This window comes from Scatophagus argus, chromosome 17 (genome assembly GCF_020382885.2).
Source record: "Scatophagus argus isolate fScaArg1 chromosome 17, fScaArg1.pri, whole genome shotgun sequence".
Taxonomy (NCBI): Eukaryota; Metazoa; Chordata; class Actinopteri; family Scatophagidae; genus Scatophagus; species Scatophagus argus.
Window position 1 is genome coordinate 5,640,116 of NC_058509.1, and position 22,099 is coordinate 5,662,214.

General features: G+C 44.0%; 1 protein-coding gene across 5 annotated transcripts in view; it reads right to left on the minus strand.

Annotated features, from left to right (window-relative positions):
* The window catches only part of ext1c (exostoses (multiple) 1c), a 78,382-nt gene that overhangs the window by 2,561 nt on the left and 53,722 nt on the right, over nt 1–22,099 (minus strand). For all 5 annotated transcript variants that reach the window (XM_046417314.1, XM_046417313.1, XM_046417312.1 and 2 more), the window contains exons 3-10: nt 10,037–10,130; nt 6,130–6,237; nt 4,407–4,526; nt 1,940–2,072; nt 1,445–1,563; nt 1,224–1,319; nt 723–809; nt 475–635 (exon numbers count right to left, since the gene is read on the minus strand). In XM_046417314.1, coding sequence (XP_046273270.1) covers nt 475–635; nt 723–809; nt 1,224–1,319; nt 1,445–1,563; nt 1,940–2,072; nt 4,407–4,526; nt 6,130–6,237; nt 10,037–10,130 — 918 coding nt within the window. The remainder of the gene's footprint in view (nt 1–474; nt 636–722; nt 810–1,223; nt 1,320–1,444; nt 1,564–1,939; nt 2,073–4,406; nt 4,527–6,129; nt 6,238–10,036; nt 10,131–22,099) is intronic.

Consider the following 22,099-nt stretch of genomic DNA (forward strand, 5'->3'; position numbering starts at 1 on the left):
CTACCTCATTCTGTTTGATTGTCCCTTTTGCTTTTCCACGCGGAGATCCGTGTCATTATGCTTGCTGCTGCTGCAATTCTTTAAGTCCTCTTGTTTCTTTTAGCTGTTGATCTCTGAGAGGCAATCCCTTTCATCTCAGTAGCATAGTCAAGTTTCTGTACACTGGTGTCTAAATTTAGATGTGCACAGTATGTGGCTGCACGCTGGTTTTAAGTTAATAATGAAGACATATCTGAGGCACGATACTGAAAAACAAAACAAAGCAAAGGGCATTTCCTGTTGTTATCCAATGGCTCAGCGGCCTAATGACTTTACGAGGTTGACATTTGTGGACTTAAATATCTCAACAGCTGTTGGCGATAAAATTTGGTACAGACGTTCGGGTGCCCCATAAGATAATAATTAAACCAAAATATTAATAGCAGCTCTAAATGGGATTTTCTGTTTGGTTTATGACAGCCTCTCTCTGTGCACCTGTGATAGAAGGCAGCTCCAGTCAGGACAATGGAGTAGTCGTTGGTCCATTTTGAGGTGTAGCCCCAGGCACGCTTCAGGGGATCCCAGAAGTGGCTCCTGGGAGGGTAGCCCACGATCCGCTCGGGGAAGCTCCGCCACACCAAGAAGGCAAAGTTCACCTGCGAGTGCAGACAAGGAACATTCAGACACTGTTGCAGTTTTCTTCTTTATGTGTGCACTGCTGGATAACCTGTGAATACACGCACCTCACTGGTCAGAAGAACTGTGTCCTCATCCAGACTCAGCACTGCTTCTGTCTCTATGGCAACATGAGGTAGAAACCGACTGGTGGTCTGAGAGAGAAACACAGCAGTAAAGCTTACTCCTGGTAGTAGAAAGTACATACTGTTTGGCCTGTGCTCGGGGAGAACACTAAGAACGAGTGATATCATGTTACAGTAAATCGCGCTGAGTGACTGAAATGAGTGAATCACTTTAGATTTCATCTTGGGAGTCGGAAAGAGAGACGAGAGAGTGAAAGGGAGACGGAGAGGAATTGTCGAGAGTGAGTGACATTTATGAAAGCAGAACACCGCACGGATCAGTGGACATGTCAGATATGGGTGGATAGGAAGAAAGGCGGAGAAAAATGTACAGTATGTGAGGGATGAGGGAAATAAAGTAACAGATGCCGAGTGAAGCAAAGAGAGCTGCATAAACAGACTGAGCGAACTGGCAGTGTGTCGTGCTGTCAGTCAGGTCCTCACCTTCCTCCTGCCGTCTGTCACAGTGAGGGGCACGGGCATCGGGGGCCATTTGCTCCGGCTGGGCGGCGGCTTCTCGCTGTTCCAGAGAATGATGATCTACAGTGGCAGCGGAAGGGATGCATTGGATTGGTCAAGGCGTGGTAGTGGAAGACTGTCCATGTGTTGAAAAGTGTTGTAGAAGTTACCATCGAAGGGTACGTGATATTTAAATTCTGATTTACCTGTGAACAGTATTTTGACCTGGAGACCACCTGAAGCAGCTTCATGATCGGCTGAGACTGGGAGACCAGTGGGGAGACGGCATGGATGACAGCGGTGAACTCTTGACCCGGACTGACCCCTGAATAGTCAAGAATATTTATTAAGATTATTATGCCCCCCATAAGAGATATACTGCATAGGTGGCACCAACGTTCTCCAGCATTGTGCAAATGTTTTACAAGAAAAGCTTACACCATTAGAAAATCTCATTTTGATTTCAATCTAAAAAAATCACATATCAAAAAACCCAACTTTTTTGTGACATATTTTAGCATGATTGCAAAATGAAAACTAACACAGTGAAGGACTTTACTAAATATGTGATTATGACTTGCTGGTTGATTGTTGATTACTCACGTCTACCTCCACAGCTCTGACATAATGGTCTCATCACCATCCTGTGCAATCAAGATTTGCATGTTTTGCAGACTCATTTAAATGGAGTGTGTGTTTACCTAATCCCAGGTAGTAGAAGGGGAAATGTGCGAGGTGAGTGGAATATTCCGGCAGGACCAGCAGACCTCCTGGCAGAGAATTCCACATGTATTTGTTCCTCGATATGTGAGAAAACACGCGGTCCTTAATGATCTGGGGAGGGGAGAAAAAACGGGGATGAGGTTTGCAGAGGGAACACGTTTGCTCGCGTTGTGAAGTGGCTGTTGTGCTCATCTTAGCATAAGCCTGCACCACATTAAGTTTTTTCCCTTCTAAGCCGGTTGATGAGACTCTCAGAGCTTAATGTAGACTCCACTGCGACTCGAGACCCTGACACACTTTGTGTGTGTGTATTCCAGTGGTAATCCACAATGAAAGGGTCTGTGTGTGTGCTTCCCATTTTGCACCAACAGGAGGTGTCCATGCTACAGCCAACAGCTAACATCCGCTCTGAAGCCCTCTGGCTCGCTGACCTCAGGCTGACTGCACAGCTGGCTCCCACGGGGACGGGTTCCCCTCTGCATGCTGTATGTATATAAGCAGCTTATCACCAACCTCCAGAACCTCTCCTTTATTATCTCTAGCATAAATCCCCAGCAGTAAATACACTAGGGGTTGCCAGACTTGCCTTTATAAACATCAGAGTCTAAAGCCTACCACTCACTGTGTGATTCCTTCAGGTTTCAGATGGGTTAAATCTCGTTTGCCCGCATTTTTTTATGTGGTAAAAAGTGTTTGCAAAAACAGCTCATATATATAAAGAGGCTATTATTTTGTGTCTGAGCTTTGGGCTAACCTCCAAATGACATTCTCTTAGGGGGAGCTCCTAACTCTTGAAGTACATTTCTTCTCAGCTCGTTCAAAGACAGAAGGGTTAAACAAAAGATGGACTGTGAAAACGAGGCAGAATAATCCGAGCAGCTCTCTGTTTCTTCTGCATATTGCAGTGACTCTTTCAAAGATAAGCCGTTTTCTGAACCTGACTCGTGGTGTTGGAAAAGAACCATTACACGGTGTGATCACAGCGAGCAGCGTGGCAGGCACTAGCAAGTTGAGACTGATTTTTTGCGACGTAATGATATATAATTTCTATACATTACGGGATTTCTCTGAGACTCCAGGCACATCAGAAGCAGACTGCTTTGAAATGTTCAGCTAGACCTACAGTGCAGCACAGAGCCGGGATAGTGGAGTAGAAATGTAGAGCATGGGCCGAGATCCAGCACTATAATCACGGCGATAGAAGGGTGTTTTGATCCAAATGTGAAAACTCTGCTGGAAAGCGTTTCTGAAAGAAGACTGATGATAGCTCACAGGGAGTAAACCTCAGAGAGTTAGCAACTATGGCTGTGTGTTTGTCAGAAAACCCGTGTTTACAGCAGTGACCTCTTTTTTTTGTAGATGTTTCCACTCAGTGTTGCTGCACATTCCTATGGTAACATCTCAATTAGGTTTCTATCCATTACTCAGCAGCCAAACGCAGCCTTAGCCAGAAGTGTCTGACAAAGAGATAAGACGGACACAAGGAGACTAAGCCTACTTTCAATATGATGCAGTCAGAGTACAGACTTACTAAAGACCAACATTTATAATGACTTCATTTTCCAGCAATATGATTTCATTCCAATGGAATCTCAGCACTTTGACAGCCATATTTTTGACTAACAGCAAACCGTTTTGATGTTGTTTGAGGGAACAGAGAGACAGAAACGTCTGACATGGAGGAAGCTATCGCAGCTTATCTCCTTCTATTAAACCATTTAACCCCAGTCTGTTGTAGTGTGCACTGCCCCACAGAAGACGAACGGCTTTTAAACGGCAAACAGAAAGAAGTCAATGGGATAAATACGTCTTTTGGATGTCCTCCTCCACAATCTGGTTTCAGTTCATCCCAAAGGTGTTGGATGGGGTTGAGGTCAGGACTCTGTTTGGGCCATTCAAGTTCTTCCACACCAAACTCATGTCACCGTGTCTTTATTTTTTTAATGATTGTTGCACTTTGGCAACCTTGTTTTTGAAAGGTGCTATATAAACAAAGTTATTATTATTCATGGAGCTTTGCTTTGTGCACTGGGGCACAGTCATGCTGGAATAGAAAAGAGCCTTCAACAAACTGTTGCCACAAAGTTGGAAGCATAGCATTGTCCAAAATGTCTTGGTGTGCTGAAGGTCAGGGTCCGAGCCCAACCCCTGAAGAACAGCCCCATAAAAAGGTGTGTCTGCATACTTTTGTGTATGTAGTGTAATTTAAATTTTTACAGGATTGTGTATTTGATATCACCATAGTATTGTTATTGTCCTGATAACCGTGATTTGAAAATCTGATGTTGTGACAGGCCTTTTGGTAAGCTGTTGTGACTGTTAGAGGTTTGCTCATCAGTGACAGTCACCAAGTCACCTGGACTCTCAAAGCACATATTTCACAAAGACATGTGGATGGATTTCATTGTGCTACTTTATGCTGAGTGTGTCGAGGCTGAGGCTAACCTCTAGTGTGGTGAGGACTATTTTGTCCACAGAGGAAAAGTAGGCTTCCCACAACATCTGTGTCCTCTGTCTGAGTGCCAGGACTCGCTCATTTCCTACTGCTCTCACTGTGGATGGCACCTGAGGACAAAAGGCGAGAACAGTAAAACATCCAGACAGTGAAATGAAGAAAAAAAAACAAAGCCACAAAGAGTTTTACTTGTTTTTAAAGTTGTGTCTCTTAAAATAGGCGAGAAATGAAAAAAGAAAGAAATGGCATTTAAGTGATCAAAACTGCATAAACCGAATCAAATGGTTGATTAGTCTGGCCCCCTAAAGAAAACATTTTACAGAGCTGATGTGGGCTCTGTTGTTCAGATAATTAGACCTTAATTAGTAAGGACTACATTCAGGGTTTCGAGTAAATCAGCAAAATTGATTCAATCACCTAGAAAGTTAAGCTCAGCAGCTCAATCAAAGGGGATGAAGGGCATGTTGAACTGAGAAAAGTGAGATCATTTGATTCTTTTAAACCCTTTTGTCTTTACACAGTTAACACATTTTCAAATGAGCACCAGTTAAAGAAGCAGGGGGGCCACTAAAACCCCTTTCCCTCTCTCTTTTTTCTTTAAAATAAATTAAAAAATCCTTGTCCTTGATCTTTCAACCTCTGTTTCTCTTTACATCTCCCCGACATTTCACAGCTTCTCCTCGTTCCTTGCTTTCTCTTTCTGCCCATCCTTCCTGCTTTCTCCTTTTCTTTCCCCCTTAAGTGCGTCTGAAGGACAGCTTCACTGAGTGTCGTCCTCAGCTTGTCTGAAGTGCCTGTTGTCACTCAGCCTCTTCTGCAAAAGCCTCGTGCTCCTTAACCCCAGTTCACAGCCCACAGTGAGAATGCGTGGCTTGTATGTGTGTTTCCATGTGAGCGTTTTGCAGGTGTGCAGAAACACCACTGATGAGGTCGGCGTGTTCGGTCCCGTCCTGCCGTAGTTTGACAGCGTCTCTGATTTGAGCTCTCGCTGCCTTGTTCCTGCTCATTAGCTGAATGCCAATTCGTGTCCTTTGACACACAATTGGAGATCGAAGCGGATCAATGTGGAGAGGAGACATGATGTAATTCGGGTGATGGGGGGAGATAAAGGTTGCAGTCGAGAAAGAGTCGGCTTTGCTCTCTCATTGTGTTTATTTGTGTGGGTGTGTGTGTGTCTGTTTGAGGAAGTGAGTATTTTCGAAGTGAAGTTGAATTGAGGCCTCGATGGTCAGTTTAATGTCTGTTTAACCACACCGTTTGATACAGGAAATAGCGAGGTGAAGTTGTGCCGTCACGTCTGGGATTCTGAAACTTGATTAAATCTCTCATTTGTTTTTGCTGTTGTCAGTGTGAGTGTATGTCAAACTATCACATTCAGTTGGGGTTGTACATGCTAACATAAAAACCTGACTGAAAATTAACTTTTCTCCCTTCAATAAATGTTCCATTAGACTTTATACTGATGTTACAGCAAAAAAACCATAAAAATCCTGAATATTGATTGGAAGCTGCTATAGACACCTGCTGTTCTGATGAACGTGGCGGCTCTGCCCTGTTGGATTGCTGCTTCTACCACCTGATGGTGATGGCCCAGTTGATTTTTATTTTTTGAAAGTACAGTAACGGTAACAGTAACCCACTGACGTGCTGGGGTCCTGGCTGCATGTCTTTATTAAGATAATAAATGTGGGCCTGTGTGTGTGTGTGTGTTACCTGTAGTAGTAATCTCTCATCTCCCTCAATGACCGCCTGGTTCCACTGTATGACATCAGAGAACGGCAGTTCCCAGCCGTTACTCAGCAGGACTGGAATACACGCCGCCTGGACACACACACGCACAGATACATATATGTGTATAAATATAAATATAAATATATATACATAACAGAATTTAGTCTGACAGAGATACTGACAAACTGACGGATACGCTGAAAAATTCCATATATATCATTTTACTTGTGATCAGCTGCAGTTTCGACTGAACTCCTCCCCTTCTGCTGGCTCCTCTTTGGCAATAAACAACATCACATACTGCAGCTGCATGAATATAATACAATCTGTATGAGCTCAGTCCCAGCTGCTTGGCACTCTGATATTCCAGACTGAGCAGATAATATGATCAATGCTCTTGTGTGTAAATGCATGTGCAGCTGAGCGTGTGTGTGTGTGTGTGTGGGTATAAGACCCCTATAGGGTGGTTGGAATGAGTACAAGCTTGTATCCCTTCATTCCGAGGAAGCCCTGGAGGTTTGTTAAAGACTGTCACTCACACAGATGTGGCTGACAGGGTCGGCTCTTTGTGCACTAATTAGGTACAACCACTGTGGGAACATATGCAGGGAAGGTGGTAAGAGAGGATGAGGGCATGCGAGGAGAGAAAGAAGGAGGAAACAGTGATGTGGAGGCATCATCCTTTATTGAGGTGGATTTCTGATGTTGCCTTATCCCCTCGTTTACTGACAGGTTTTTGATGTTCCACTTTTTTTGCTTTTTCCTTTGGTCCCCCACACCCCCAACTCTCTCTCTCTGCTGCACTCTCATCCCATCCTGCTCCTCTTCCTCTTTCTACTCGCTGTGGTCTGGAATGTTGATAGGTATGGGTGTTATTTTTTCCCCCACTTTTTTTTCTAATTGAACCACCGGAGAATAGCAGCAGCAGCAGCCGCCTCTGAAAGCGGTGGAGATCAAATGCTCCCTCTGGCCCACCGGGGCTTCCAACGCTGCCGCATTTCATCTGAGAATAGACCTGCTGAAGGACACTCCAGCAAATAGGACAACTTGTATGTGTGTGTATGTGTCAGAATCAGCCAGGGGTTACAGCGAGGTCACATGAAGACTCCCAGAGTGATAATCCAAGGCCTGTTAAATTTGAAATGCAGCCCGAGGCTCGCCTGAGTCCCCTCCCTGAGAGATGAGGCACTCTGAGGGTGAGTTTCAAACATTTCAAGGCCTCCCTGCCTGGAGGTAGGGTAATATGAAAGCTTATATGTGCTGTGTAGTTGTGTTTGGTTTGTTTGCATTGGGAGTTGAAAACGGGAGGCTTAGAGTAAATGTGTATGCGGGCAAATTTGTGTCTGTGTGTATATTGGAAAGCTGGCAGCAAGTTTCTTACCGCACGGGTAATTGCCAGTTCTTTTGTGGGCTTGGCTGGCACCAAAATAAAAAATACACAACCGAAAATTCTTAAAAAGTGCCTCCAATGGAAAAGAGAGGAGACGACAAGACTAAGAGAGGACAAAGAAAGAAGACAGGAGGAGAAGGGGACCAGAAATGCTGTCTGCTGCCAAGCCAAGTGGGTTGTGTGTGGATTTGTCCATTCAGCAGACATCAGCGGTGGAGCAGGCTGCCACTCCTATGGAAGCTTCCGGACCATTCATCCACACACACACACAGCCTCAGAGAGCAGTGTGGCCAGGGAACATTGTAGCAGCCAGAGAGTTCAGTGTTTGGCAAATCTAAAAACAGCCACGACTGCTTCCTGCACTGGTGTGAGACTGTCGACTTGGGTGGCAGAGAGAGAACTGCAGCTGACTGGCTGATTTAAATTGTTCCCTCACTCCACTGCCTGCGGTTTCCTCATTGTTTGTGTGCTTGCACATTTCACTGATGGACTTCAATGAATGATACCAGTGTTTGTATAAGCGTGTGTGTTAATGGACCCATTTTAGTCTAAAAGGCCCAGCAAATAGCAAATAAACCCTTTATGGCTCGATCTGCTCTCCACATGACACAATGGTCTGGGGAAAACACTTGCAGATGTGACCATTAAGGTGTCAATAACCAAAAGACTACATAAACCCTGGCTCGGGAACGTAAACATTCTGCATCCTGTGCACTTCCTTGTTGACTGAACTGCACATGAGCTGGATCTCCCTGAATCAGAGCTGTTTCCTGTATTAGTGTAATTTGGTTACTCTGTGTTACGCAGAGGGAAACGCTGCAGTAAATGCTTTGGTGAGTGTTGTGTTGGCGTGTAGTTGGAGATTTTAAGGTGTTTGTTCAAGTGTGGGTTTCACAGAAACTGGAGGGTCCTGAAGTACTCACGACACAGCTGCTATATTTAACACAGCATGTCTATGTGTAAGTCAGTGATTTTTACTTGTTAACACACATACAGTATTACACAGGATAATATCACTGACGGGTACAGCAGATCTCTCAAATATTGAGTTTTGCTTGTTGACATTAAATACACTATACAGACAAAAGTATTGGGACACAGCTAATAATGAATTCAGGTGTGGTATGGAGCTGTTTTTTCAGGGGTTGGGCTCGGCCCCTGACTTCCAGTGAAGGGAAATCTTAATGCTTCAGCATACCAAGACATTTTGGACAATGCTATGCTTCCAACTTTGTGGAAACAGTTTGGTGAAGCCCCTTTTCTATTCCAGCATGACTGTGCCCCAGTGCACAAAGCAAAGCTCCATAAAGACATGGTTGGATGAGTTTGGTGTGGAAGAACTTGACTGGCCCACACAGAGTCCTGACCTCAACCCCATCCAACACCTTTGGGATGCACTGGAACGGAGATTGTGAGCCAGATCTTTTAGTCCAACATCAGCGTCTGACCTCAAAATACCTACAGAAACACTCCAACATCTTGTGGAAAGCCTCGCCAGTGGAGTGGAAGCTGCTACTGCATCAAAGGGGGGGACCAACTCCATATTAAAATCTACGTATTTAGAATGTTCAGGTTGGCGTAATGGTCGGTGTCCCAATGCTTTTGTCCACATAATGACATATCTGGCAGCTAGTTTACATGTTGTGTTTGGAGGGGAAGCAGAGATGTTCACAGTCTGCAGTCGCCCCCTAAGACTGATGAAGGCAAATGTGGAAGTTATCCATTCTCACAGCACTGCAGTCTGAAAATGGTTAGAGACGCAGACTTTGAGACGTTAACATACTGCTTTAACAAACCAAGTGGAGCAACATTAGTTAAAACACACTGTCGTGTAACAGGAGCTACAAGCTGTTTATGATTTAAATCAACAAACTCCAGACTTCGTGCAATGAAATCAGAAAAATAGAATCAAAAAATGTAAACACACAAGATTGGAAAAGTGTAATTTAGGCCAGGAAACATAGCACAAAGAAAGCCAGCGGGGTGGCGGCTCATTCTGTAGGCAGACTGCTCGGTGTGTTGTGGTCTCCAGTTGGTCCTTCATCAGCTTGCCACTCAAAATGTTTCAGAAACATGAGGGTTTCATTGGGATTTCTGAGGGAAACAGAATTTTGAATCACGAAGCAGAGGCCTTGTGGCCCTTCCACTTTCTGCTTTTCCATAGTTTGCTTTACATGTACTGCTGCAGCAGCTGATAACAGCTCAGTCCAGAAAAGACAAATCAAAGTTGTCTATTAAAACTAAAGTTGCACTAAATCTAACCATAACTGATTCTGCAGGATCTCCTGGACAGATTTTGTGGCAAAAGCGCTTTAAAGGTAAAACCCTTTACATACATTATAGTGTAATACAGGGGTTTAGTGAGGTGCCAAATGTTGCTGATTGGTGCCTGGTAGAATTCTCCAAGCACCCACCCAGTTGGAGCCAAGGTGACAGATCTCTGTGTGAAGAAGCTTCCACTACAGCATGAGTGAGTTTTGTTGAAGGTGTAAAAACTACCTGTAGCGACTCTAGGAAGCGAAAGGAGCCCAGCCGTCGACCTCGAGGCACCAAACAGAACGTGGAGTTGTGCAGGAGCTCCTGGTAGTCAAACCTAAAAAAAAAAAAAAAAAGAGAAAGAGAAGTGGTTAAACTTTTATGAAAATCTAATAAAGATCTGCAGACGATGGCAACAGAAAATCGCCAACCCCCGGAGCTCCTGAAACAACTCAGTGATAGCAAACAAATCTAATAAACTGCCTGCCAAGTTGTGGCGACACACTCTTCTTTTGATATATGATATTTAACATCTGTCACACATAAAATAAACCAGGATTGTTTTGTGGCTTTTCATTTCTGATGTTTAGTTATAACAGCTTAGATTATGTGTAGTAATAAATCTTCAGACCCCCCTCCCCCTCCCCCCACAGAAAGGCTGGCACCACTACAGACACAGATAGCTACTGTACGTTGGAAAGCATATCCGTCGCTGAGCTCATGAGTAAATATGCCCTGTTCTGCTCGCTATTGATTTGTGTTGCAGACAAGAGGGCCTGAACTCGAGCCAAAGTAAGAAATTTTGAGTGCGCTACTCCCACGGGCTGCCGCCATGCGTCACCCGGGCCAGCTCCACTTCATGCTCATATTTCACTCTCGCTCTGTGAAAAAAAAAAGAAGCCACATGGAAACCTCTGCATCAATGCTCGCCTTCATCTGAGTGGAACGTTAGCGAACGCGTGGTGTAACGGTCGGCGCTGTAAAGAACCGCTCGGAGTAAACAGATGGGGAGACAAACAGGCTCTTATGGGAGACTTTCCACTCGCTCCGCTCCTCCTCATCTCATCACCTCCTTCTTTCTCTTATCCTCCTCTCTCCTCCTCTGCCCTCCCATCGTTTCTGCAGCCAGCTTTCTGCTTGTTTATTTGCAGAAGGAACGTCAATGTAAAATATGCCTGCCATTTATCTTCTCGCCCGCTGAGTCATTTATTTAGCCCTCCATGAGTGACGAGACGCAGGCCTCGTTTTGCTCCCTGGATGAGAAAATTGGGATTTCATTGCCGATTTTGGCGTCATTTAACACTGCTACAGTCAGCCCCGGACATCAAGATCTGAATGGATGTCACTGTGTGAGTGTGTACATTCAGAGACACACACAAACACAAGCATCAGTTTGCTGAAGGCAGCCTTGTTTGGACTTAGCTACGGTTCTTCTCCCATGTTCCTCCACCTGTTGACAGAGCTTTGCCATCCTCACTGCTCGTACATATGCATGTGTGCGTGGGCGTGTGAAGGCTCTGTGTGCATCTGCAGCAATATGAATCTCCAGCGTGGAGCGTCGATGCACATTTGAAATCAATCTCCGAGCGAAAGTATCTGTCACGATGGTTAAAGAGATTTAATATGATGTATTTCTGAGGGATTTCATGTCCAAATCTTGTTCTGAGCTTGGGATTTAGGGAAACATATTCATTTAGCTACGCTATGAGTTAATGAATTTGTAGATTACATCTGTGAGGATGTACAGCTGGTCTGTGTACTCGTGTTTGTGCAAAGGGACTAAGTAAACGCATAAGAGAGTGCCTGTTAAAGTGTGTATATTTACTTCTCTTTGAATAGATAAATTGTGTCTTGGCACGCTGCTGTGAGATTACATTAATATTTTGCTGCTTATGAGTGCATGCGTTTCTGCATGTGCTGCATATGCACAAGTGTGTGTTTGCATGTATAGTATCTAATATGGGACGGTGGGAGCCCTTGTATGCTGCAAATGTAATGAGACTCGTCTGGCTAGTCTGACCCACTTCTCTCTCTCTTTCTCACCCTCAGTTCCTGCTGTTTGCTGTTTGTTGCATGCATGTGTGTATGTGTGTGTGTGTGTGTGTATGTGTGTGTGTTCAACAATGCATAACTAGGAGCCAGCTTGCGCGTGAAGCCGCGTGCGTCCGTGCACGAGTCGGTCTGCGATCCGGGGGTCTGGTCGACCGGTCTGCAGGCTGCTGTTCTTTAATGAGGGGCTGTACTTAAATGCAGGGAACAAGTAAATCATTTAACAGCACTTTGTTTCCAACAACAAACGACCAGGTCCCGCTGCACCTCTCCTTCACCCCCCCACTCTCCCTTTCCCTCTTTGCTTCTTGTCCGTCCTTTGTCTCAGCATCTTTCCCTTGAGGACGCACGTGTTTGTTGCTGTCCACTGGAAAACACAAGAAGTCACAGTGTAGGTTTGTGTGACAGTTGACCTACATTCCCTGTGTGAGTGTGTGTCTGCATCTACTGTTTGCTGAAGGGTCAGTTTGCCAAATAAAGAGATGAAACAGCTCAGCTCGAGTTAGCAGTAAACTCATTAGCAACCCTTTTTTTTTATTTTTTATTTACGTTTTTGATTTAAGTCATTTTTCTATGAACACGAATTTGCACATTTCAGCCTCTCAAATTTGAAAATGTCTTGATTTTCTCAGTACTATATGATAGCAAATGAAATATCTTCAGTTTCATCTCAGCTGTCTAGAAAAAGTGTCGCAAGGTTGCATGAAGTAAGACAGAAGAAAGATATTTATAAAATACATTTTCTTGAAAATCAAAATAAGTTCATGGACACAATAACCACACAGAAATGGCTGTTTTGGGCCAATACAATAAACAAAATATCTCATGAATGAAGGAACTTCATCACATTGGTAAAAAATTCATATGAAAATCCAGTATTTTCATAAAGCAGTCCTGATTATTGATTTAATATTACCCTACAATACGCATTATGTTGCTCTAAGAGAGAAAGTGTTGTAATTGGGGTGAATTGTCCCTTTAAATACCCCTCCTGCTTATCATACACTGACATTAAAAACTGAGCATCTGCATGAGCGAGTGACTGAATCAGTGTGTCTGCGACTCGGGGCCGGAAGGTAACCCCGACTAAACAACAGTGACTCACTGTGAATTCATGCGCATGCGACTGCACGCGTGTCATCTCATGCTGTGCGTGTCAAGGAAGGTAACGTGCTACACTGCCTGCATGTTAATGTGGGAAAGCATGTATACAGTGCATGTATTGTAATGTACATGTATGGACCTGCACTTACTGTATAATAAAGGGGAGGTTTGAGCGAATACCGTGTGCGTCGGATGGCAGTTTGCATGATTGTTATCTGGAAGCGCTCATGGTGAGTGCGCTCTGATCTGCTGCATGTGGATTACATTAGATTACATTACAAAACAGATACAGCAGGAGATCATCCTGTCAAAGTGCATATTTGAATGAATGCGCTGGATTTATGGTGTAAGCATACAGCAAAGAATGTAATATACTGTATACTGTGCGACTAATCTTTCACTACGTCCTCTATATACTATCTGTAGATTGTTTTCTCATTAACTGTTCAGTCTATGAAAAGACCGCAAATAGTGAAATATTAGTGTTGTTTTTGTTCAACCAACGGTCTGAAACTCAATAATCTACAATGATACCGAAAGCAAATTGTTACCGAAGCATAAGAGCTTTAAAAACTCACTGCTGTACAGGCAAAGTTGGCAACTAGCTGAACTATATAGACAAAAGTATCCAGATATACTTCTTTATGGGGCTGTTCTTCAGGGGTTGGGCTCGACCCCTGACTTCCAGTGAAGGGAAATCTTAATGCTTCAGCATACCAAGACATTTTGGACAATGCTATGCTTCCAACTTTGTGGAAACAGTTTGTTGAAGGTCCTTTTCTATTCCAGCATGACTGTGCCCCAGTGCACAAAGCAAAGCTCCATAAAGACATGGTTGGATGAGTTTGGTGTGGAAGAACTTGACTGGCCCACACAGAGCCCTGACCTCAACCCCATCCAACACCTTTGGGATGAACTGGAACAGAGACAAGAATGGGCAAAAATTCCCACAAAAACACCACAAAAGCCTTTCCAGAAGAGTGGAAGCTGTCCCCAGTTGGTGTTTATAGCATAGCCGAGCATTTAGCAGCTTAAGAGCCAGATATCTCTCCTCATGGAGACCAAACCCGAAAGCTGAAAGGTAACAGAGGAGCAAATGCTGGACTTAACGTTCATCAGATGACTGTGAATGTTGTTCCCAGTCGGTTGTAAGAATGGAACTGCTGTATTTGCAGCTTGTTTCTGCTCCTTTTAGGTGACTGGAAAAATGTTGATGGAACCAGCACGTATTTGGCATCTTTGCTTAATAAAAGAGTCGAATGATTAATTAATTATGAATCGTCTATTCAGTTAACTGACTAATAGTTTCGGCTGCTAATGCAGTTATTTGTGGGCTTGCAGGAACACAACACTTTGACACGAGGATTTGTCTGAATACATTTTCACCTCATTTGTATGCTCTTGATTGCACATTGAGTGTTTGTGTATTTTGATGAAAGATTCTGATTGTGTTTACACTTATATCTGTAGAAGTCAGCACTGCTCTGAGTTACTGTGTGTGTGTGTGTGTGTATCAGTGTGTGTTTGTGTCTATGCACAAACCACCTCCTCCCACTTTTTTCCAATCCCCCAGTCTCCCAGGAGGACAGATGTAGTTAAATATTAAACATCCAATATGGAGCCAATCTATGTAGAAGGATAAGAAAAGCTGATTTTGTAGTCAGCACACACACACACACACACACACTCTCTCTCTCTCTCGCTCTGTCTTACTCTCTCATTCTTTCAGTCTCATAGAGAAACATCAATAGAGACACAGGCCGCAGAGTTTCTCACACCTACCTGCATGCACACACACACACACACACACACACACACACACACACACAGCGGGCTCTCTCTCTTCACATGGAGGCACTGGGCTCAGTTTGACACTACTATCATCAAAGCTGTGTTTACTAGGATGGCACTATCCTGAGTCGCCTACTGTTCGTATGCGTGTGTGTGTGTGTGTGTTTTCTGTTTCTTCTGATAAGCAAATCGGCTTCTTTTCAACCCTATCATCTCCCGATCCCTTTTCTCTCACTCGCACACCCGTCATTTTCACCCTCCCTGGCTTTCTTCCCCCCCACAAACATTTCTTCTCACCCTCCATTTTGTCTGTATGTGCACTTCCCGTTTATTTCTACAATCGACAAAAGTGCTCTTCGCTCAGTCGTTCCCTCTCTCCTCGCCGTCTCAGGCCCCTCACGTACGCTCATTCCTCATGGGCACTAAACCCAGGCTATTTAATGAATATTGACTGGGCGAAAGCAGCGAGTCAAAGGATGGAGGGGAAGCAGAGAGGGTGGATGCTCCGTGATTGACAGCAGCTTCTGGTCAGTTGATCTCCACTCCCGCTTCCTGTAAAGGTCAGGTGTCAGTAGAGCCGCGTGTGCTTCGGTGTCTGTGTGAATGCGAGTTTGTCCCTGCGAGTGTGCGGTCGACTGAGGTTATGGATTAGCCGCCACAGCGCTAACAGGCCACTGTCAATACTTTTCATTCTCATGTGCACTTCATCGAGCAGAACGCAAGCTGAGTGACAGAAGCGTCTTGTCTCGGTTAATGTCAGCGGGTGCACATCCATACACGAGCAAAGCAATAAGGATAACCGGCAACATCCCAGTGAAATGAAACGGCGTGGTGCGTCGTGTGCTGGATCATAACGTCGTTTCATTCTCAGCTTTTCGACGTGCGCAAATTAAGACTAGCAAGTCCCAGTGGGTGAGCTCACACCAGCATTAATACTTATTCTTGGTTATTTACAAATTCCCAAAAAGAAATCAAGCGGGACAAAAGTTGTGTCTAATTCAAACACTGTAGTCCATCTCATCTCATCCCTGCCCTCTTCTGCTGCTGAATCTCCCATCCACACTGCAATGCCACTTAAATTCTCCAGTAAACCAAGAATGAAGTTTAGCATATCCAGAAGTCTGCCGCTCCACTTCCCCTTTTGGCACAGCCCCTCCTGCAGACTCCATCCCTACATGGACTCTCCTGTCCCCTCTTCCCAGGACCAAGATCTTCTCTGCAGCCGCACTTGTTAAAGCATCTTGAAACTCTTTAAAACAGAGCTTTAATTTTCCGTACGCGAGACGTGAGACTGAGGGAGGGAAGAATTCTTCATTTGACTGCAGCAGAAGATGAGAGGGTTAAAGACAGAAGGGAGGGGAGGACAGAAAAGGGATAATAGAAAGACACAGAGGGGGAGAAATGTGTTCGCAGCCAGCTGCTGCAGCCTGTGGGCCTCGAGAGGAAGGGAGGAGCGGAGGAGAGAAAGTCACAAAAAAGCTACAGCTCTGTCTGCAGGCAGCGGGTCAGGCGTCGGGCTACGACCCACAGCAAACATGTCATCAGATGGAGGCAGAAGCACAACATATCACTGCTGTGTTATGTTTCGAGTGAAAAATGTCAAAACAAAATTGTACTCAGAGAGTATGAAATGATTAAAAAACAAAAAAAAAAAGATGAAAAGAAACAAAGTGAAAGGTAGGAGGCTAAATAGACAGTTCAGGTTTCAGAGTGCACAGGGATGAGGTCTTCTAGTATCCAGAGAAACTGAAAGAGGGAGGGAGAGGCAGGGAGGCTGGTGTCCCTGCGATGTCTCACGGACACAGCAGCGCCTGTAATCTCCACCTTCTCCTCTTCATCGTCCCGTCTGTCATCCGTCTTTTCTCTCATTTCAAGAAAAAAAAAAAGCGGAGCGGTATTTGTAACGTGTGTGTGTGTGTGTGTGAGAGAGAGAGACAAGTCAACAAGACAAAGAGAAGGCGTATCCAGATGTTAAATCCTTTCCTGCAGCTCTTGCGTGTACATGTAAGGAAGTGTCACACACACACACACAGTTACCTTCCAGCCTCTTCAGAGCAGATGGACAGATAAGCCATCTCCTTTAACAATCAGTCCTTCTTATTCATCTTCTCTTCCCTCACGCTCGTCCTCTTTTGTTTCCTCCTTTGTTTCCTCAGGTCTAGTGTGACAGAAACTAAAAATCCTCCAGAAAAGCGAAGTGACATCTAAAGACGAGGGTGCAGCACTGTATGCACCTGACACACTTGCAAAAACGTGCAAACATAAAGTTGGTATTTAGAAAGAAACAAGGAGCTTCTCTGCTTACAGATCTAGCAAAGATTCAAAAGAAGTCAGAAGAAGGAGGAGGAAGAGGAGGAGAAGAAAACATGAGTAACCAAAGCAAGACATTTCAGTTTAACTGCCTCCTCCTTGGTGCTCACACATAAATCTAACAACTCAAGTACATTTACTCGAGTATTTTTAGTTTACGCTACTTGAGGTTTCTGCTCCGCTACATTTAATGAAACCAGGACTGTACTTCTTATTCAACCAACTAAATTTATTCAACAGTTCTTTAACTTTGAAGTCTGGACTGGCATGGATGTAAACTGAAGCCTACTGGTATGACCGCTGAGGTCCAATCCCAAAATGTCAACCCCCTTCTTCTTTTTGTCCCTCGCACTTGGAATCATGCCCTCACCCAAATACACACACACACACACACACACACACAGGTTTGACCAGCTATCCTCAGTAGGACATTGCCTTGACTTCCATTCAGTTTGTACAGCCTAATCCTAACCTTAACTTAACCTCAGTTAGCCCGAGCCCTAACCAAGACCTTGGACACTATGTTTTGCCACATTAGGACCAGTCTGTGGTCAACACAAGGACTACTGGTCCTGACAAGGTCAGTGTTAATAAAGGTCTGCAAAAGGTCTGCAATAGCAACAAAAGCAAACGTTCAAAAACCTCAGCTCCACAGGAGTGTTGCAGACATTAGTCATCCCCCGGGGCTCAGACGTGGAGGATAACTTCTGCCAGCCTTCTCAGACTCTCGCAGAGGAGAAAAAAAGACAAGGCAGTTATTTCTGATGCCTCCAGAACAGTCGGTCTGGTGGTATCAGAAGCCACCATTCCTCTGCGTCTCTTTGCTATCTAGCAGCAGACTCGCTAATGGATTTTCTGCCAGGCAGCTTTGTGTTCCTCAGTTACCAAGAATCATTACAGTTGAGGGCTCGAGTGCTGGCCTAAAAAGGAATGATTTTTTTGTCTCTCTCTTGCATTCGGATGCAATTTTTTGCCCTACGAGAGAGTGCATTACACTCCTCTGTTATAATAATAAGTCTGTATGTATTTTGCTTTTATAACCTGCCTTAACTTCCTTTTTGGCAGCAGAGAGGATTAAATTAACGCGGCAGGCTCTCTTCCTGTGTGACTCTGGTTCGCTATCATTTATACTGTCATTTACGCAGCTCACATTTTCACCTTTTAAAATTAACGCTCATCAACACCCCTCACGACCAGAGTCACCTGACATGCACCTGCCAACACAGTCGAAGCTCATCTTTTGTCACAGTTAGTCATGTTTTCCTTTCACACCTCACCAACCAGGTCACCGTACTTTAGTGTCTAAAACAAGAAGAGGCCTAAGACAAATCTCAGGGGTCCCAGGATGACTACAAGGATAGAACAAACTCCTGCTACACAAAAAATAGATTAACTTTTCTGATTTAAGGTACAGTTTCCTCAGTCATTAAAAGTCACAAAAGCATTATGACGTTATAACATGATACTAATGTCATGATACTGACTGATAACACTGCTTATAAACAGAACTATGTAAAGACGTGTATATTTTTGTTGTCAGCATCGATCTGAAAGTGAAAACAAAATGCAGCCCTGCATCACGTTAGGCACTGCTTTGTTTCGAGGGCTGCAAAAGACTGCAGATCAGACGTGTGTTTGTGCATGTACAGATTTATGTGTCCGCTGCATTTAAGGCTTCATGCAGCTGCATTCCTGCCATCCTGCACTTATTATCCCTGTTGACATTATAGAGGTCCTGAACTCTGCTAGACAAACCACGTAACCAGTCCAACCCTTTCATGTCTTATCCGTTGTTGGTACTGGACTTGGTGCTCTGCTGCACACACGCTCATCATGCACACAAATACACTGACCACCAGGCACCCTGTCATTAGGCCCAATCCCTCATGTGCTGAGTGTGTTCCTGTGTGTGTTCCTGTGTGTCCACTGGCTTCTTTTAATACCAGTCGTCCACGCGTCCTTACGCTCGTCTTTGCCTCCTCGTCTTTATCTGGTTCTTGCCCTCTGTCTCTCGTTAATTACACAGAGACGGGGGTGGACTAAGCTCTCTAATCTGAAAAGATACGACCCCGCTGACAGCTGATCCCTTAACACTGTTACTTACACCAACACACACACACACACACACACTTAGAGAGCATGTAAATATGAAAAATAATTAAAGGGGAATCCCTGCATTCTTAATTATGTTCATCTTATTGACAAAAGTAGGCGCGCAGAAAGAAAAGGTGCCATATCAAGATTTAATGTGTTTCCTAATTTTCAAACTCTGTAACTGTCTCTGAAGTCAAGGATACCATAAATGTTTAATAAAAGAGAGATCTATTTGTGCTATTTTTCCTTTAAAGAGCACAATCTGTTGAAGTTGCACAGACTGGAAGCTTTTTTGTGCTTGTGTGTGTGCTGCATCCATTTAATAACAAAACTGTGGCTTTATGCAGATTAAAGCTACATTAAACACCGTATTTTTAAGTAGTTCCAGCTAGACTTATCAAAGTGCTTTTTCACTAAATCTGTTTAATGTAGCTTTATTTGTACATAAAACCGCATCATGTTTGGCTGAAAATGATTAAATAAAGAGCAGCAAAAAAAGTGCAGTTTTTTAGCAAAATAAGCTTTTGAAATAAAAAGGAAACATGAGTACAAAAAGATTGCAGATTACATTTGGGGTATTTAGGCATCATCACTAAAACCAATATCAGCGCACACACACTCACTTTAATAGCTTTTCCTTGGTGGTCAGCAACGCGTAGTGGCCAGCAGAGACGGCGTGACAGACTTTATCATGTGGAGGTGTTTGTTACATACAGAAGTGGGAGCACAGCTGTCTGTCCAGGAAGCAGGAAGTCCTCCATATGGCAAAATGGAGACAAGAAAGAAAAGTAATGGAAAAAGAAACTGGCTGCTAAGCGAGCTTAGAGAAAAGAGGGAGGACGGTGAAAAGAGACGAGCTAAGGACAGCAGACTGAGCTGGGTTTGATTTGAAAGACTGTGGGCATCTGTGTAGCGCAGAAACAATAATTAACTATGGTAGCTGGTAAATGATTAATTGCACAGTTTTCATAAAAATAATGAAGGCCAGTCCTGCATGTTTATTTAATTAAGAATCCCTGTGTTCGAAATGCTACACAAATGGAATAGTCTGTAGACACTGTGGGAAATACACTTACTTGCTTCCGTGCCAAGAGCAGATGAAAAAATTGATCCCACAAATCAATCTTGTCTATGTAGTAAGTAGCCATCAGCTGGTTAGCTTAGCACTTTTTAATCCATTAATCAAACAACCTATAACATGTTAGTTAGGTGTTGCCAGGTGGATTTTGCTACCAAAGAGCTAAGCCTTACTAGCAGCTTCAAGTCTTCATGCTAAGCTAAGCTAAGCTAAGAGGCTACTGGCTTCTCATTTAAAGAACCAACATGTTAGTGATTAAAATACATAAGTAAATTGTTTCTGAAGTGCACAAACCAGACTAATTTCCTTCATATGAGTGACTTTGAGTAGCAACAATCGCTGCACTTGAACTTAACAACTCAACATAAACATTTTTAGACTGACAGAATCTCCTCAAAGGGGCAGATTTTTTTTTAATTGGTTTCAAGAAAATAAAACTGTTACACAGTACACAAATTGACTGGATAAGATTTTTACGGTGCGAAGAAAGTGCACTCCCTCTATGGGTTTGATGGGGAACATCAATGAGCCAAAGGTAAATAAGGACACACAGAAACAGAGAGAGAAATCAAAGACATATCGAGGCAGAAAATAAAACACAGCATGCAACTTTTGCAAGAGAGGATAGATCACTGCCTGCCTGCCTATCTGTCTGCCTGCCCGCCCCCCCCCGGCGTGCAGTAGGTGTCTGCTGCAAGTCTAGCGTGACTGATCTGAAATCAGGTTTTCTGCCTATAAATACAGAGCCAAACAAGGCGAGCTCTCTTCCACACCGTGCAAGTGCGTAGGCCACAACCCTGCTTTCATTTTCTATCATGGCTGGATACCTTATCCAATATGCCCATTGCAGGATGAGGATGGATGACGGAGGGTCTGAAAAAACACTGAAAATGAGTCTTTGATTACTGTGCTCCGTAAGCAATGATGTTGAGAAGGATGGATACAGGAGGGAGGAAAAGCGAGATAGGCGTAAGCCGAAAGCAGGAGCAGCGAGAACACGTCAAGACAGTCTTTTGGGTGAGACGAGAGAGGAATTATTTATGGTGAATTTACACATCAATGACAGTTTCCTCCCCCTCATGGTTTCTCTGCTGCATGCTGAAAACGTAATGTGTTTGGAAGTCGTATGGATGGTACAGAAATGCTGCATTTGTGAGCCTGAGTAGTGTCTGTGTGTTCATGTGTCATTGTTTAACCACAGGAAAGTGCCAACAAATGTTTTGTTTATTTCCTGCCTGACTGAGAACTGCCAAAATTTGGCCCTCATGATGAGACGAGCCAACTGGCAGCTCACCGGGAAGTCTATTACCAACAAAACACACATATTTGGACACACACGCAGTTAGACAAATCCCAGCTACTGCAGCACGACCGCCGCCGCTGTTGCTGGACCACCTATGGGCCGAACAGACAACAGCAGACATTACATCAGGGACAATAGGGCTGCCCTTGTGAACATGGTGCCAAACATGTTGTCATTGAAGCTATTCTAGGTCTGAACAAATAACTGCCGCATATAGACAAGCAGCTGTACTAATAGCAGTGATTGAAACGCCCATACGCAGGTGGGACTACAATAGGTACTGCTGTGATGTGGCGGCTCCTTTTGAAGTCAAACCAGAGAAAAAGTGAGAGGTGAAGTTTGCAGAGAGTACAGGATCATTAGTGTGTGTGTGCGTGTCCATCAGTCATACATATGAAAGCCTCCTTTCATCTCCTCACAAAGCCCCAAATAGCTCTTCTGTTAACATAAAGGCCACGACACTGCATGTTCTCTGCCCTAATGTACATACGTCATGTTAAAACAACCGACTCAACCACAGACGTTTCCAGTCTCAGGTTAAACAGTAGCCCCACTTACTTTCTACTTTAATGAATAT